The following is an 18,312-nucleotide window of genomic DNA, read 5'->3' on the forward strand; positions in this document are numbered from 1 at the left end:
CATGTGATCATATTTTGAGAACTTCTGGCAAGCAAAGTCAATGGGGAAGCCAGATTCACTTAACAACTGTGTTAGTAATTTAAGAATTGCAGTGATTCGTTTTACAAATATGGCAAGAAAAGTCATCAAATGGGGCAAAACTCGCTCATCAAATTTCTCATTTAGCAACATAAATACTGGGCTCAATTGTGATCATAATTCAAGGACTACCTGTATTAAAAAACTAAATTCAGGCGTAGCCCTAAACAAGAAATATTCTTATATACGACTCAATTAGTCCAACTTGGCTCCTCCTGCCAGAGATCACACTGTGCATGCATTGTTTGCAAATCTGAAAGCTGTTTTCTTTCCAAAACCAGTTGCAGTATACTGTTTATGAAGCAACCCTAATATTAATTTTCATGCAATTCTAAAGAAAGCATGGTCAGAACCATTTCAAATATGTTTAGCTACCTTCAATAGCAGTAATATTTAAGAAATAGTAATCAAGCGCTGTTTAGCAATATGGTGTTCCTGTTGCAAATGAACAGTCACAATACAGTTTGCATGAAACATTGAATACTGAGTTGATACATTGTTTGCATTTTAAAGGTAGTCCAAAATGAAGGATTTGCCTATCTCAACTGTAGCTGGATTATCTACATAACGTTACAAAAAAACTTATTTTCATTAAGTAATAGAAAATGCTGATTAAGCTTAGCTCATTACATCTTCACTAATACCTATGAGTCAGTACTTCTGAGTAATTGCTGGTTTGCTTTCAGAAGTCTTCCAAATTTCCAATTCACAAAGTGCAAAGCAAAATCAAGCACATTCTCAAATTAAAGTGTTTTCACTTGCTTCCCTCTCCAGCCCTAGCTGAACTTCTCATTCTTACTCATGCTGGATAGCCTTTTTTGAAGTTCAGCTCCTCTGGGAACAAAAGCTAAGAATGCAATGTAAATTCTCAATTTCAAGCTACATCTCTTCCAATATAAAAAACAACAGAATATAATTTCAAAAACAATGCACTATTCAGAAAAAGCACATGTAAGTATCAAGTGCCAAACTATCCATATATAAGGAAAAGGTATATTGCTGAAACATTCCATCACAGCCTCCACACAAAAAAAAAAGAAAGGAAAAAAAAAGCCTAACATTGAGGTCCTCCAAAAATGAGGCTGGGTAGTGGGGCAATTTTTTTCCTCCTACTGACAAAACAGGTGATTTTGCCACCAAAACTGGCTCTTTAGCAGTGAGTTCCCCAAATCTGGACAGGAGCAACTAGGAATGACTCAAGACAACAATCCTGTACCTGTCTGGAAAGACGAATCTCGATGGGGCCATCATCTAGACTATAGATGATCATTTTAAATCATTTTAATCATTTAAAATTTTCTATCCATGTGATTTTCTTGATAAAAATACAGGAGTGGTTTACTAGGCAGTATGAACGGATCCTTTGCCACTGTCACATGATCATCTGCTGCCAGCATCTTCCTATGTTGCTCATGTTCCTACCCTGTTTCCCCAAAAATAAGCCCTCCTGAAAATATTTAAGCAAATGTGCAGCTGGTCCCTGCCATTTCTTTGGGTTAGGGAGACAGAGTAAGATGGCAAGAGGACCCCCATCTTTCTCCAAGCGCCCCAAAATAATGTCCTCCCCCGAAACTAAGGCCAAGTGCTTATTTTGGGGTTCAAAAAAATATAAGACAGGGTCTTATGTTGCTCCTGCTCCATGTATGTGCCTGCTTGCTTTAGCTAGGTTGCTGGGATGATGTTCATGCTCTAGAGGATATGTGTGTGTGTGTAATTTTTATTGATATCTTTACACAAGAAATTAATAAGGAAGAAAAAAATCAAATGCAAAATAAAAAGGAAAAAAAAGAAGAAGAAAAAGGTAAGGAAAAATAGAAAAGAAAAAGATACAAAGAAGTGGCTTCCAATATTCTTCACAGAAATTATTAATATATTTTAACCTCACTCTAAAGTTCCATCATATTAGTTTTCTTTCTATAATCTATCCTGTCTATAAATCACACTTTATATTTACACAAAAATTCCATAAGAGGCTTCCAATCACCAATAAATATAGATATTTTTTCTGTAATCAAGGAAACCAATTTATCCATTTCAACAAAATCTGTCAACTTCATCAACCCTTCCTTCCATAATAGGTAATGTTTAATCTTTCCATCTTTATGTATACAATAATCTCTCCATAGTAATCATATGTTGAAATAATATTGTTTTTTTCTGTTTATCCATTAGTCCTAAAAGGAAAAGCTCTGGCTTCAATTGAACATTGATCTTTAAAATTCTCTGTATCAAAATATGCATTTGAATCAAATTGTTTATCTTTTTTATATATCCACCAAGCATTATAAAATGTCCCTGCCTATTGTTCACATTTCCAACATACATTTGGTGCCTTTATACAATCTTCACACATTCTTTGGCATCATGTACCAACAATACATCTTTTTATAAAATTTCTCTCTGGGATCACAACACAATATAAATTTCAATCCTTTTAGCCATGTATTTTTCACCTGATCCATCTGCATATTATAATCAAAATTCTTAGTCTATTTTAATCATACATTTTAAATTATTTTCCTGTTTTTCAAATTACAACAAAGTTTATACATTTTAGCAGTTACATGTTCATCATCAGTACACAATTGTATTTCAAATTCAGTCTTATTTTCCTCTATATCATGTTATTTTTATCCATTTTAAACCTTTTTGAGAGCTATAAATTGAAAAACCACTGAAAACTATATCCTTTTGCTATTAATTATTCTATTGATTTGATTTTAAATTTCCTTTGATTGTTTTCCAGTATGTCCCAGTACAACAATTAAATTTCCAGATAGGTCTGCCAGTTCTCTTCTATGATATCATTCTTGAGCTGGTTATCCATAAATGCGTTTTTGGGCACCAACTGAGTTTATATCTATTTCATATTCTCAATATCAGATATCTAATAAAAATTTTAAAGTTTACATTAATTTTAGCTTTATCATATCATTAAGGTACATGTCATCAAAACATCAGGTTGTCACCTAACTGTAAAAGTTTCGTTTCTTAGCAATATCCATTCTTTCATCCAGACCAAACAACAAGCAGTGAAATACAAATTCAAATCTGATAAATCCAGTTTTCTTTCCTTTGCATCTTGCAACACTTTAGATTTAACTTTAACTTTTTTCTCTAGCTATATAAAATTTAAATATATTTTTGCCATTGTTTAAATGGTACATTATTTCTCCCCAAGAGTGACAATTCTTTTTCACTGAATTCCTCAAACATTTTCTGGAAGGTCCCTGGTGAAATAATCTTATCTGCAAATTCTTTTAGTGATTCTCTGCGTCCTTCTAATTTAGCAGCTTTTCTTTTGGCTGCCATGATGAGAAAGTGAAAGTATATCAATTTCTATGATGAAAGTAAAAGGCAGGCTTCACCTTGTTTTTTACTTTTATTTATCTCCATTTGCTCTCTGTAGTTACAATCCCACAGTTTAGCTCATATTATCTATATCTTGTTTTGTAAAATAGACCAATTACAGGTAGTCCTTGACTTACAAGTTCATTTAGTGACTGCTCGAAGTTACAACAGCACTGAAAAAAGTGACATGACTGTTTTTCACACTTACAATTGCAGCATCCCCATGGTCATGTGATCAAAATTACTTAGCAACTGGTTCTTATTTATGACAGTTGCAATGACCCAGGGTCATGTGATTACCTTTTACGGCCTTCTGACAAGCAAAGTCAATGGGGAAGCCAGATTCACTTAATAACCACATTACTAATTTAGCAACTGCAGTAATTCACTTAACAACTGTGGCAAGAAAGTTTGTAAAATGGAGCAAAACTCACTTAACAAACTCAGCAAGAGAAATTTGGACTCAATTATGCTGCTAAGTTGAAGATGGTTGTAAGTTGAGGATTACTGCTATTATTAAGGAAGTATCAATTACATTAACTATTAAATGTTTCATAATACTAGATACCGATAGAAGCCAACATCATCAGTGTGAAAGCAAATAATGTTAAGAATTCCAGAAAAAAATTAAGAACAAAAGTTAAATATATCATCTACCCTTTCATAATAATATTACATTGCATGTAACTCAACTTAGAACATGGCCAAACCTCAGATGCTTGGCAACATGGCTGCATTTGCTACATCCTGCAGTCAGGTAGGTTTTCTTGAAAACTAGGACTTATTTCCACTTTTCGGTAAAATCACACCCATAGCAAACCACTGGCTTGCTTTGACAACCAGTGTTTGCTTAACGACTCCAGCAGTTCCTTAATGCTTATTGGTAAAAAGAGGTCAAATCAGCTCAATCACATGACCAACCCATTTTATGACTGTCATAACATACCACATAATGGATAAGCTCTGTCAAATATTGAGGATTACTTGTATCGGTGTTCTACAGAAACCAAAATAGAAAAGGATTCCATAAAAACTAATTGTAGGTTTCTAGATATCTTTAAATGAACTCTTCCTTACATGAAGCACATATAATACTGTATTTTGTAAATGATACAGGAGTATTATTTTACACACTGTTCTCAACAATGGTTCTATCAAAAAGATGGTCTCAAAACAGACTCAAAAGATTCAGAGGGGTCAATGGCAACTGCATATAAGGGCTGATTAGCAATGTCTACCATGTTTGCAAATGAAAATAGATATTATAAAGATAATATACAATAAAGAGCAGGTGTGCTAAGTAATATTGAGCAACATAAATTATCTCATGTTGTAATTATACCACAGTATGTCTAATTATAAAGATGATGGGCATGGCAAGAGAAGAGAAGAGAATATTTAATTTGGCCAAATGTTATTAGAAACACAAGGAATTTGTCTCCGGTGCAGGAGCTCTCGGTATACATGGAAAACAACAGAATAAAAATAATCACAATAATGATGCCAATAATAGAAGGTAGTAAAAAATATGAGAAGGAAAATAGTAATACAGCCATATTAAATGGGTAAATATATATAAGACAGTACTGTGAGAATTAGGTGTTCATCAGAATGATGGCATGAGGGAAAAACTGTCTCTGTGTCTAATTGTTTTGGCATGCAATGCCCTGTAACAGAGCCCTGAGGACAGTTTATGTCCAGGATGTGAGGAGTCTGTAGATATTTTCTCAGACCTCTTGACCTATGCAATATAGAGGTCCTCAATGGCAGGCATGCTGGTTGCAATTGTTTTTTCTGCATTTCTAACTAATATAGTAAAAGGTAGTAGAGTTGGAGTGCTCCTCCTAAATTCCATTAATATCACTACAGTTTTAAGTGTGTTCAGCTCCAGATTTTTCCAGCTGTAGCACAAGGCCAGTTGTTCAATCTCCCGTTGATATGCAAACTCATAACCATCTCAAATGAAACCAATGACTGTGGTACCATCTGCAAAAGTCAGTACTTTAAATAAGGGATCCTTTGAGATGCAGTCATTTGTATAGAGAGAAAAGAGTAATGGAGAGAGCACACAGCCCTGATGGAACCTGTGCTAATTGTTTGGGTATTCAATGTGATTTTCCCTAGCTTCACCTGTTGCTTTCTATCTGTCAGAAAGCTTATAATCCATCTATAAGTATGGAGGCACAGCTAGCTGAATCAGTTTAGTGAAGAATTTCTGGAATGATAGTAATGAATGCCGAGCTGAAGTCTACAAAGAGGACCCATGTATAAGTCCCTGGAGATATAAGATGTTGCAAGATGTAGTGCTGTGCCATATTGACAGCATCATCTGCCTATCTATTTGCAGGATAGGCAAACTGCAAGAGGTCTAACAGTGAATCTGTGATGACTTTCAGGTGGGCTAGCACTAACCTTTCAAAGGTTTTCATAACTACAGATATCAGAGCATCCAGTCTGTAGTCATCCCAAGATGTATGGTTTCTTGGGAACCAGGATGATTATAGAGCATTTGAAGTAAGAAGGAACATAACACATCTCTAGTGATTTATTAAAGATGCTGATGAAGACTGGAGCCAATTGATCAGCACAGACTTTCAAGCAAGAAGTAATTACTCCATCTGGGCCTGGTGCTTTTCCGATCTTTTGCCTATAACAGTGGTCCCCAACCTTTTTGGGTCTGTGACTGGTGGCAGCGACAGTGCAGGGTAGAGGATGGTTGCATGCACACAACCTAATCCTGAGCATGCAAATAATGCTTCACAAGCTTGCCCACCGCTTGCGCAGCACAGCTCTCAACGAGCCACGGACCAGTAGCGGATCATGGCCAGAGCCTTGGTGATCCCTCTACCATAAAATAGATCTCATACATTTTTTTCTAGGATCACCTGTGGTGGGGCATCTAGTGGGATGAAGATAGATGCAGGAGATTTGGATATTGTTGATGTTTCTGAGATGGGGAGGGTAACAATAGTTGACAGTGATTTCCTCTCAAACCAACAGTACAGCACATTCAGGTCATCTGCCAGTTGCCCAGATTCTGAGATTTATAATTCAAATCCCCACACATAGCCACAAAACTCAGTGGGTGACCTTGAATTAATAAAGATAACCTTAATAAATACTTGCTCCACCTCCTGGCAACTTAGTTCGAAAGCACGCAAATGCGAATAAATAGGTACCACTTTGATGGGAAAATAACAGTGTTCTGTGCACATCAACATACAGTTATGTTGGCCACGTGACCACGGAAATATCTTCTGGCTCCCTCAGGTAAGAAATGAAGATCAGCACTGCCCCATAGATTTGGACACGGTTGGACCGGGGAAACTCTTACCTTTTATCTTCAAAAGTTTCTGTTTTGAGCCACATATATTGCCTTTAACTTATTGAAAGAATGTTGGGATAAAGCTAAAATATCATTCCCAATATAATTCCATTCCCCATCTATCTATAACTCATTTGATTATTATTTTTTAAAGTAAATCAGGCATAATCAGTCTCTCAAGCCAAGTATTTCCCAAGATAGAAAATATAGTGCCAATTGCCCACTGTACATGTGTGTACAGTTGCAAGAAAAAGTATGTGAACCCCTTGGAATTACGTGGAGTTTTGCATGAATTGGTCATAAAATGTGCTCTGAACGTCATCTAAGTCACAACAATAGAAGAACACAGTCTGCTGAACATAATACTACACAAACATTGGATGTTGCCATGGTTTAATTGCACATAACATGTAAACATTCACAGTGCAGGGAGGAAAAAGTATGTGAATCTTTGGACTTAACTGGCTGACCCTTCTTTGGCAGCAATAACCTCAACCAAACACTTCCTGTAGTTGCAGATCAGACGTGCACAACGATCTGGAGTAATTTTGGACCACTCCTCTTCACAAAACTGTTTCAGTGTAGCAATATTCTTGGGATGTCTGGTGTGAATCATTCTCTTAAGGTCATGCCACAGCATTTCAATCGGGTTGAGGTCAGGACTCTGACTGGGCCACTCCAGAAGGCGTATTCTGTGCTGTTGAAGCCATTGTTTTGTTGAATTACTTGTATGCTTTGGGTCATTGTCCTGTTGCATCACCCATCCTCTGCGGAGCTTCAGTTGGTGGACAGATGGTCATACGTTTTCCTGCAAAATGTCTTGATAAACTCTGGAATTCATTTTCCCATCAATGACAACAATCCACCCAGGCCTTGAGGCAGCAAAACAGCCCCAAACCATGATGCTCCCTCCACCATGTTTTACAGTGGGGATGAGGTTTTGATGTTGGTGTACTGTGCCCTTTTTTCTCCACACATAGTATTGTGTATTTTTCCCAAACAACTAAATTTTGGTTTCATCTGTCCACAGTATATATTGCCATTAGTGCTGTGGAACATCCAGGTGCTCTTTTGCAAACTTCAAACGTGCTGCAATATTCTTTTTGGACAGCAATGGCTTCCTCTGTGGTGTCCTCCCATGTACTCCATTCTTCTTTAATGTTTTCCTTATTGTAGATGTGTCAACAAAAATGTCAGCATATGCCAGAGATTTCTGTAGGTCTTTAGCTGACACTCTAGGATTCTTCTTTACCTCATGCAGCATTCTGCACTGTGCTCTTGCAGTCATTTTTACAGGATGACCACGCTTAGGGAGTGTAGCAATAGTGCTAAACTTTCTCCATTTGTAGACAGTCTGTCTTACCGTGGACACATGAACATCAAGGCTTTTGAAGATACTTTTATAACCCTTTCCAGCTTCATGCAAGTCAACAATTCTTGATCGTAGGTCTTCTGAGAGCTCTTTTCTGCGAGGCATGGTTCACATCAGACAGTGCTTCTTGGAACCAGTTAAACCCAAAACAGGTGTGTGTTTTTAAAGGGCAGGACAACTGTCAGCAATGCATCCAATATCATCACACTGATTGGAGTCAAGGTTGGCTCACTCCTGGCTCCAATTAGCTCTGGGAGAAGTCATTAGGCTAGAGTCTCACATACTTTTTCCTCCCTGCACTGTGAATGTTTACATGTTATGTGCAATTAAACCATGGCAACATCTAATGTTTGTGTAGTATTATGTTCAGCAGACTGTGTTCTTCTATTGTTGTGACTTAGATGACGTTCAGAGCACATTTTATGACCAATTCATGCAAAACTCCACGTAATTCCAAGGGGTTCACATACTTTTTCTTGCAACTGTATATTCAATTTCTGAAATGAATTTGGGAACTATAATAAAATATTCATACCTGATAAACTCAAAACATTAGAGATCTATAGTAAATGTGTCAGTGCAAGTTATAAAAGTTGAAAGTAATCTTAAACATGACTACAATAGCCCAATGCTAATTCCAACAGTTTCATAGGAAAGGATGTTTTTAAAAAATGATTTCTTTTACCTTAGAAGAATGGCTTCATTTTTTGTACCATAAAAACACTAGACACAGCAACAATATAAATGAAATAGTTGATTCTTTTGCGATTCAACTATGCAAAAAGTATTATGAAACAAAACTCATAGGTCGTCTTCTTTGAAGTAATTACTTGTTCAGAACTAAAACCTATTCTATTTTTGTATTACTCAGATTCTTTTTCCCCAGAATTCTCTTTGGGAGATAGAAATTCCAAAGTAATATCCTCATGAGAAATTCTAATAATATCGTAGATCACTACATCATATAGTCATATCCATATCCATGCATACAGACTGTAAAACACAAAATTAGGGTAGGTTACAATCTTCTTATTGTTGGAAATACATGTCTGGGAATTGGAACATAAATCCTATGGTTTAGTTAGAAATAGGGTTTTCAACATGAGTTTGTAGTAGGCAATTACTGTCAAAGTATATGGAACTTATTGGTATAGTAAGGGATTTCTTGTAGCTATTTCACATAAGAGAAGCCAATAATTCTTTTGGCGTAACTAATGGAATGTTTATATAATACTGGAACATCAACTCAATAACTGATTTCCAGAAAAACTTATAATCATTTTTATCCAAAAAGAGAACCAGCATATTTTCCTCTTCAAAGGAAAACTGACAGAAAATCTATTAAATATAAACAAAATACCCTATGAATTGCCCAGCTACCTTACTATGTTAACCTAAAGTTATCAACTGCAGCAGAAACCAATCCTAGATATTCTCATATAGCCAATAAATGTTAACTTATTTTATATTTACGTAGAAATCTATGTACCTGTCTATAATAACCACAAAATGGGGCCAAAGTAAAAATTCTCTTTTAATTGTATTTTTAACGATGGCTTAACCAAGTTAATTAATCTTGATCTGTATATTCCAATTGTTTTTTCTCTCAGGTACAATACAAAAATACAAAAGCACACTGGAACATGTTTTTTATCCTTGCTGTCTTTACTTGCCCTATTCAGAATTAATGCTTGTTCAACCTTACCAAAACAATGACACAGACCAATTCAGAAACACATATTAGATTAAATGAACTTGGTTGAGGTCAGATGGTAGGACATACTGGAATTGCTTGAACCAAAATCAAGCCATACTTTCTGAAATTCATTTATGTAACCAGTGTTATGATTATCATGACATTAGAATCTATACATAATGTACTGTGATTAAACAGAAACTTCCAACAATATTCTTATAACCACAGATGAATTTTATTGTAATCATATTGAATTATGGTTTTAAAACAGCTGAATTCTAATAATTTATATATCAGATACTCATTTTTCAAGTGTTAAGACAAAATATATGCATAATTGTATATTCATTGTTCAATTTAAGATATATATTACTTTTAGTTTAAATTTGTAATATCTAGGAATACTATCTTAATTTGTATTTTTCAAAACACTGGGGAATTCTCATCAGATGCAAAGGTGAATACTGTGCAGGCAGGAAAAATATATTACTATCAGATGTATATCAGATGTATAAAACGGCGGACAAGATTTAGGCATGATTTAGAAATCAAACCAAAAATACTGAAACTGCCAGGCAGGGAAAGAAAGATTTATACTATGTTAATACATTAACAAAGGATAGTAACTGAGCATATTTCACTAGTAATGCGTTGAATACATAGGTTTTGTTGAAGTATAAAAAGCAAGTAATGAAAATGATTCAAACAAAGACACAATAGCAAAAAAGTTTGTACTACTTACATGACACCCTGAAGTACTTTTTGAGGATCAGGATCAAATAATCTGTCAACATAATGGCGACTACTTGCTGTAACTTCCTGTAAGCAAAGACATTTGAGGTCTTTACAAATTCAAGAAAGCAAGACTATGAAACAGTAATATTTATTTGTAACAGCACATTATAGTAATCTACCTAAAGGTGACAAGGTCATGAATGACTGAAAGTAAAGCTTCCGGATCCAGAAAGGACATATATGGTATTCAATATATAATTGTGCAAAGGCCATCATGGCTACAGCCACTACCTGCTATTCAACCAGGACTTCTGAGTCTAGGACTCCTCCAAGTTGTAGATCATCAGGTGATATATCTCATTCAGAGTAAAAAAAACACCTATCTCTGGACTCAATCAGCTTCCAAATCAATAGCCTCTCTGTTTGGGTAGAAATTTAGTCTGCTAATTTATAATTTTCCAATTAATAATTCTATTATTTCTCCAACACAGGACCAGATTCTTCTGCCAGTTTTTTTCTTTTGCCTGATAAAAATGTGTTTTTATATATAAATGCACCTACTTTCAAAACCAAAAGTCATTACGGGGAGTTGTTGAAGAGATTACACTATATCAGTCGTGTATCATCCACTACATTACAATATTCTTCAACTGCTACATTATAGATTTGAAATAATTTTTCAATAATAAAGCTACTATTTTAGCACTTAATATTATTTAGGGATTTAAGACAGCTTCTTATAGGGATGTTGTCAAATCAATATCCTATGAGATAAATCTACCTTTAATCATTCTGCTTCTATAGGTAGAAATATAAAAAGATGCAAATGATATGATCTAAAAAATGATTTCAATATGGATGGTATACTATTGTTTCATGGATGATCAAGAATAACAAAACCCATTCCTGATATCAGTTCATTAAATGAAGTTTTCCTTAGAGTTCCAAATTTAGAAACTTGCCTACAAATTTTTAACACAAAGAACAATTCTACAATTATACACACACATATATACACAAAACACTGGTTTGCTGCAGAAACATTGTCCATAGTACAAACTTTGTTTTCTTTCTTCAATGGATGTTAGGTGTAAAAATACACAGACACAATACTTCCATACCTCCTATAGCCCTTCCAAACTATTGGAACATATCCAACTTACAAGATAATAGACTTTGCAAAGACAGAATCCCAACAAAATCATGTTTAAAAGAACACATTCCTTAAATGTTCTTTACACAGATACAGCCATATTTATAAGTGATACTGAAGTACCTATAACAGCATAATCATTTCCTCCCCACCCAGCCTACAGCACTACAGAAAGTGGAAATCCAAGGATAACACATGCAAATAGAGTGGAATATACTTTTTAGTACCTATACACACTTTCTCTCTCCCTCCCTCCCTCCCTCTCTCTCTCTCTCTCTCTAAAAAACCTAGCTCAATGCGACTTCACTGTAACCTGCTATAAAAAAAGAACTGTACAATTAACAGCTGAGCAAAATAGGAAACTACAGCAGGTGGAATTTGCAACTGCTATAACTTTTTTCTTAAATGTCTATTAAAGGAAAAGAATTCTGCTTTCCAGAATGCCCCTCTAATTGTGTTCAGATTCAACATTAGGAAATAAATCAAGCATTTAAAAAATTAAATCTAAAACTAAATCCATTACTTATACGTGTGTTTCCTACTCTAATAAAACAGTCCGAACTTCTATGGAGAAAAAAAAAACTGGCAATTTTTGTGTGTGCATAAAACTAATAAAGGGGACAAACAAAACAGAAAAATTCCCTCCAAAATCTATGGATACAAGACGAGAGCTACTGCTCTTATCCCCGTGGCATCTTAATGCAGCGGGTGTTATTTTATTTTATTTCCTCCAGAGAAAAAAAAAATCCAGCAGTTGGACATCCCCAAATCTCCCCAAGCCCACCTCAAAGCGAAAAGCAGCACCCAAGGCTCTCCTGCTCCTATCGTTGTTGCAAGGGGGGAAAGGGAAAAAAACAAGACAAGCTTCCAGGAGGGCGGGACTCGCTATGAACAACCTAAGAAAGGTAGTAGTCCTTCACTCGCCCAGCCGGACACAAGAGGACCAAGACCGCTTCCCCCAGCCCAGGTAAGAGAGAGAAAAAAGACCGCCAAACGGAAGCCCTAATGCCACTTCCTTCACCAGGAAGCAGAAGCGCTAGCCTTTGCCGTTGCTGGTGCGGGCCTGCACTTACCGACAGGATACTCATGCGGAGTGGCGTCTCCAGCACACACGCCATCTTGACGCACGCCAACGGCACCAGCCGTTCAACCCCACGCAAGAGCTGGTGCCAGGACCGCTGCGATGACTGTTAGTGCTGCTCTTGCTGCTGCAGCCTCCACCAAGCGCACCCACATTGCCGGGGGAGATACAAGGAAGGAAGCAAGCAAACAAGCAACTACATCCCGTCAGTTGAAAGAGCGAATGGGAAGGGGGGGGGGGAAACACAGTTTCTCCGGCAGCCACCAACACGCATGCGTGAAAAGGACTTGTTGAAGGGAGGGAGGGATTATTTCCGGAAGTAGGTAATTTACTCCCACCTGTTTATAGAACATCAGGATGAAAAGAAACGTGAAACTGGATGCGCCAACTCGACTTTCGGATGTTTGGGCGTTGAGCCAAGGGGGGTGGGGTGGAAGAGAGGCCGGCGTGCGCATGCGTAACGGTAAAACCACCTGTCAGAATTTGTCCTTGGCGAAGTGAACAGGAGAAACAGATAAGGAATTCGAGTGCTTAGTGTTGGTACGCCATCTATTGACAATTATTTTTTAGAGACATACGCTTGTAACGCAAATGAGGAAAAATTGCACATCACGGATGTGTAATTATGTTAAAGTATTTAGAAACAAAGTTTAGCATTGCAGTGGGATGGAACACAGGAATAGAAGGCTGAAAAGTATCAAACCCCATTTTCTAAATATGTGCTTAAAATATTAGTACGAGAATGAGTAAGACCCAGAGAGTAAGACCCACAATGGCAGTGGCTGTTCAATACACTACACTAGAAACCTTTACAAATCAAGGGCTTTCTACAGCTCTCTACTCTCATCCTAATCAGAAAACTATACCATCATAAAATGTGCTGTTATTAGCCCTTTTAAGCTGATAAGTCAAGGAAACAGACTCCAGAAGATGACTAGAACAATATTTTATTGAGTTCGTCTGTCGTAACTGTAACAGAATTGTGCAAGTCTTTTTGCTTTTCTCCCTCTTATACCTAGAGAGGCAGGAAGGAGTAAGTCTCTTGACACCCTGTTTCTCAACATATTTTTTGAATGTTATAATTGTCTATAAATAGATTCTTCAAAATAATATTTGTGGCTGTGTAACGGGGTAAGCTCCTGTTACTTGTCCCAGCTTCTGCCAACCTAGCAGTTTCAAAAGCACGTAAAAATGCAAGTAGAAAAAAATAGGGACCACCTTGGTGGGAAGGTAACAGCGTTCCGTGCGCCTTTGGCATTGAGTCATGCTGGCCACATGACCACGGAGACGTCTTCGGACAGCACTGGCTCTTCGGCTTTGAAACGGAGATGAGCACCGGCCCCTAGAGTCAGCAACGACTAGCACGTATGTGCAAGGGGAACCTTTACCTTTACCTTTTTTATAGTCGTCCCTTGTGCTGATCTCTGACTTGTGATAAATGGTGGTGCTCTGATGTGTTGTTTGCAGGACACGTTTAAACAATTGTTTTATTTTCCAAAGCTGTGAGGCTGTACTAGTCTGCTGTATCCAAATGTCTTGGGAGCAAGAATACAAAATTACAAAAGTATTAATTTATTATAGCTTCCCACTCCCACAATCTAATTAGCTTACAAATACAAAATAATAAAAACAGTTTAAAACATACAAGCCCACAAGCAGTTCAGACTAAAACAATAAACAGTAACAAATTAAACCAAATAAAGGCCATACAAATATATCAACTGAAGGTCTGGGAGCAAGGCCACTTTTTAAGTATGTTTTAGAATCCTAGGAATGTCCATATCTCTGGGATGCTGTTCCAGAGGGGCCATGACAGAGAAGACACACTTTATTTATTTATTTAGAGTATGGACTTGCAGTGTGTATGTGTGTGGGTCAAACTGGCGGCCTGGGGGCTGGATGCATCATGTACAGGCCACACCCATCCCAGGTCCGCGAGAGGAAGAAACATCACAATATGTCATGTGACAGGAATGTGACGCCATAAGTTTGACACCCATGATTTGGGCCATCTAACTATTGACATGGAACATTATTTATATGAGAAAAAATCAGTTACTGGACCAGTATATGCCCTCAGCTTACCACCAGTCACAATGTGATCTATAATTTAACATGGGACTCCACAGTCACACTGAGAGGAGGATGCCCCATTTATACAGTGAGTTTTGACCGATGCTGTGTGAGATGCAAATCCTGTTCATGGCAACAAAAGTCCCATAGGATGACAATATTTAATAGAAGAAATCTAGAATATACCCACTAGGTATATTCTTTGATGGAAAATACCTACAAATAGTTGGAGATAGGTAGGCTGTCAGGTATCTAGGCCCTATGCCATAAAGGCTTTATAGGTAATGACCAACACCTTGAATTGCACCTGAAATTTGTCTAACAACTATGTTACAGCTCACATAGTGGTGACACATGAGTATACTGGGAGATACTGTTACCAATTGTGCAACTGCATTTTGTACCAGCTGTAACTTCTGGATGGCCTTCAAGCCCCATGAAGACCACATTGCAGTGATCCAATGATCAAAATCTGAGAAACTGTCTGAAGGGCTTTCTGGTCCAGAAAAGGATGCACTGGAATGATTATGCAAAGTCCTTCTTGGTCACAGCTGACATTTGCTATTTGAAAACCACCACAGCCACTCAGCTTGGAAAGGATTGAGCTGAAGTCTGTTCTGCCCCATCCAGACCTGAACAGTCTTCAGACACTGATAAATATCACAGCCTGGGTGTGGGCTATAAAGCCTGATATCTTTAGTATGCTGATGAAAGGGTCCGCAATCTAGGCGTCCTCCTGGATGTACGGCTGTCTTTAGAAGAGCATATGACGGCCATTGCCAGGGGAGCTTTCTATCAGGTTCAACTGATAACGCCAGTTGCGCCCCTTCTTAGACCGGAATTCCTTATGCACGGTCACTCATGCCCTCGTCATTTCCCGCCTGGACTACTGCAACGCTCTCTACATGGGGCTCCCCTTGAAGAGCACCGGAGGCTCCAACTGGTCCAGAATGCGGCTGCACGGGTAGTAGAGGGAGCAACTCGAGGCTCCCATGTAACACCTCTCCTGCTCAAGCTACACTGGCTGCTGGTGGTCTTCCGGGTGCAATTCAAGGTGTTGGTTACCACCTTTAAAGCACTCCATGGCATAGGACCAGGTTATTTACGGGACCGCCTGCTGCTACCAATTGCCTCCCATCGACCAGTGCGCTCCCATAGGGAGGGTTTCCGGAGGGTGCCGTCGGTCAGACAATGTCGACTGGCGACCCCCAGGGGGAGGGCCTTCTCTGTGGGGGCTCCTGCCCTCTGGAACGAGCTGCCTCCAGGTTTACGTCAACTCCCTGACCTCCAGACCTTTCGCCGCAAGCTGAAGACATTTCTGTTTCATCGCACAGGGCTGGCCTAATAGTTTTAATGGGGGGGGGTTATTAGAGTTTTTAGTCTTTCTTAGCCAAATTGAATTTAGTTTTTTTAAAATGTTTTTTAATGTTTGTATTTTCTGTTTTTATCTGGCTGTAAACCGCCCTGAGTCCTTCGGGAGAAGGGCGGTATATAAATCAAAATAATAAATAATAAATAAATAAAATGATACCAAAACCCTTAGCCATCAGTTTCATATAAATATTACATTGGAAAGGGGAGAGTGTCAGCACTCCAGAAGTTGTGAATGCTCCAACACTGGAAGTTTTTAAAGAAGATGTTGGATAACCATTTGTCTGAAGTGATGTAGGGTTTTCTGCCTAGGCAGGGGTTTGGACTAGAAGACCTCCAAGGTCCCTTCCAACTGTTATTCTATTATATTCTAACTCCTGACACACCCCACAAACAAGGGACCACAGGTACAACTTCTCCCCTATCAACATCAATTGAAATCAAATCCTGAGGAACGAAGCGAAACAGTACAACACAGCGCCTTCCACACCCAACCAATCCAGAAGAATATTGTGGTGTATGGTATCAAAAGCCACTGAGAAATGAAGGAATATCAGAATGGTTGCATCACCCCCACCCAAGCTCTTATATAGACTGTTGATCAAAGACAGTTTGAACATGTGTGTCCATTAATGGGGGTAATTGCTTTATAACTGATAAGGAAACAAGATAACTCTAGGGGCAGAGTGGTATCCTTCAAGGTATGAAAATATTATACACATATCCCTTGAAAGGCTACACAGTAGCTTTAATATATGAGTTCCGCCGAGTCTCTGATTCTTATTCTAACAAGCTACGGTAATCCTATACTTTGCTGCAGATATAGAAGTGCAGCAGTGTGTATGCTTGAATTTACTGCCTCTTCTCAAGGCATGAGTTCTCAGTTAAACACTAAGATACAATGTAATGCAATAAAGAAAATTTTATTCCTACAGATGGTAAGTAAGTGATATATAAAAAGACATACTGTATATGAGATATTTAAAAATGCTTTTTAACCTACAAGTTCAAACTGAAAACTTTGATTAAAAGTTTGATAAAATAACAAAGTTTTAAATCAGCCTAAAGACGATATTCAGGCAACTGTAGCCAAATCACTCTCACAACTGGATGGATTGGAATCTAAATTGCTGTTGGCTGATTTAAAGGAGAAGGAATTTGGTTTGGAAATCGCTTCTCATTCGAGAAGGCTGAAGGAGATACTAATTCTACAGATTCTGGAGAACAGAATCAACAAGTGATGAATTGGACATTCTTAAGATTGATGGTTTTTGGGGAATGTATTTACTGTATCTACCTGGAAAACAATTTGCACTGGATTTTTTTGAGAAAACGAGTTGACAACAGATATCCCACATTAGCCCAACTGTTGTCATTCTGTTCATATCCCTAAAGAGCTGGATACAAAAGATGAAAGATAGCAGACAGGAAGAACCAACTGGACATGCAAAATCGGGACAGCACTATTCAATAGTGAGAAAGAGGCAATAGAAGCAGAATAATCTACTATTTTGTAGATTCAAAGAACAGTAAATTCAAAAATGTGTGAATAGTACTTTCATTTAGCAGTGGAGAAAGGTCCTTGGTTAATAGAAAATAGTGGATGAAACTGAAGAATCCCGAGTTACATTTTTTCTCCCTGACATGCTTTTTCTTTGCTTCTAACAGTCAAAGGAAACCGTGACATGGTCTTACGGTGGTTTTAAGTTTTGGGGCTGTTAAATACCTGTACCACAAAATCCTTCTGAATAATTGGATTCATCCTAGCAATTTATTTGAGAGCTTTTGATAAAACAAGCCTGGCATGTTATAAGGGAATCTCCAAAAGATAGCCTGGATGTATTACATGGACCAGTCCAAATTTTATTCACATTCTTTATTCAACTTAGTACATATGGCTTTGTTGAATGGAATAAAGAACTAGGAGCCAACTTCAGCCTATGGGGATGAAGCTGATGAATGCACAACATGGGTGCGGTAGAAATAACTATAAGCCAAAGAGAATGAGACATAAGGACTTTGTAAGGGAAGAGCCCTGGAGCTTTGGAATCAGAGACAGGAAACTGCAGCTGGCATT

At 37.7% G+C, this 18,312-nt stretch overlaps 1 protein-coding gene across 3 annotated transcripts in view; it reads right to left on the reverse strand.

Moving 5' to 3' along the window:
• The window catches only part of ARMC8 (armadillo repeat containing 8), a 68,858-nt gene extending 55,793 nt beyond the window's left edge, over window positions 1–13,065 (reverse strand). For all 3 annotated transcript variants that reach the window (XM_058187738.1, XM_058187737.1, XM_058187735.1), the window contains exons 1-2: window positions 12,784–13,065; window positions 10,565–10,641 (exon numbers count right to left, since the gene is read on the reverse strand). In XM_058187738.1, the coding sequence (XP_058043721.1) occupies window positions 10,565–10,641; window positions 12,784–12,828 (122 nt within the window). In that variant the 5' untranslated portion in view covers window positions 12,829–13,065. The remainder of the gene's footprint in view (window positions 1–10,564; window positions 10,642–12,783) is intronic.
• Between the last annotated feature and the right edge of the window lie 5,247 nt (window positions 13,066–18,312).

The sequence above is a fragment of the Ahaetulla prasina genome, chromosome 6 (genome assembly GCF_028640845.1).
Source record: "Ahaetulla prasina isolate Xishuangbanna chromosome 6, ASM2864084v1, whole genome shotgun sequence".
In the NCBI taxonomy this organism is placed as follows: Eukaryota; Metazoa; Chordata; class Lepidosauria; order Squamata; family Colubridae; genus Ahaetulla; species Ahaetulla prasina.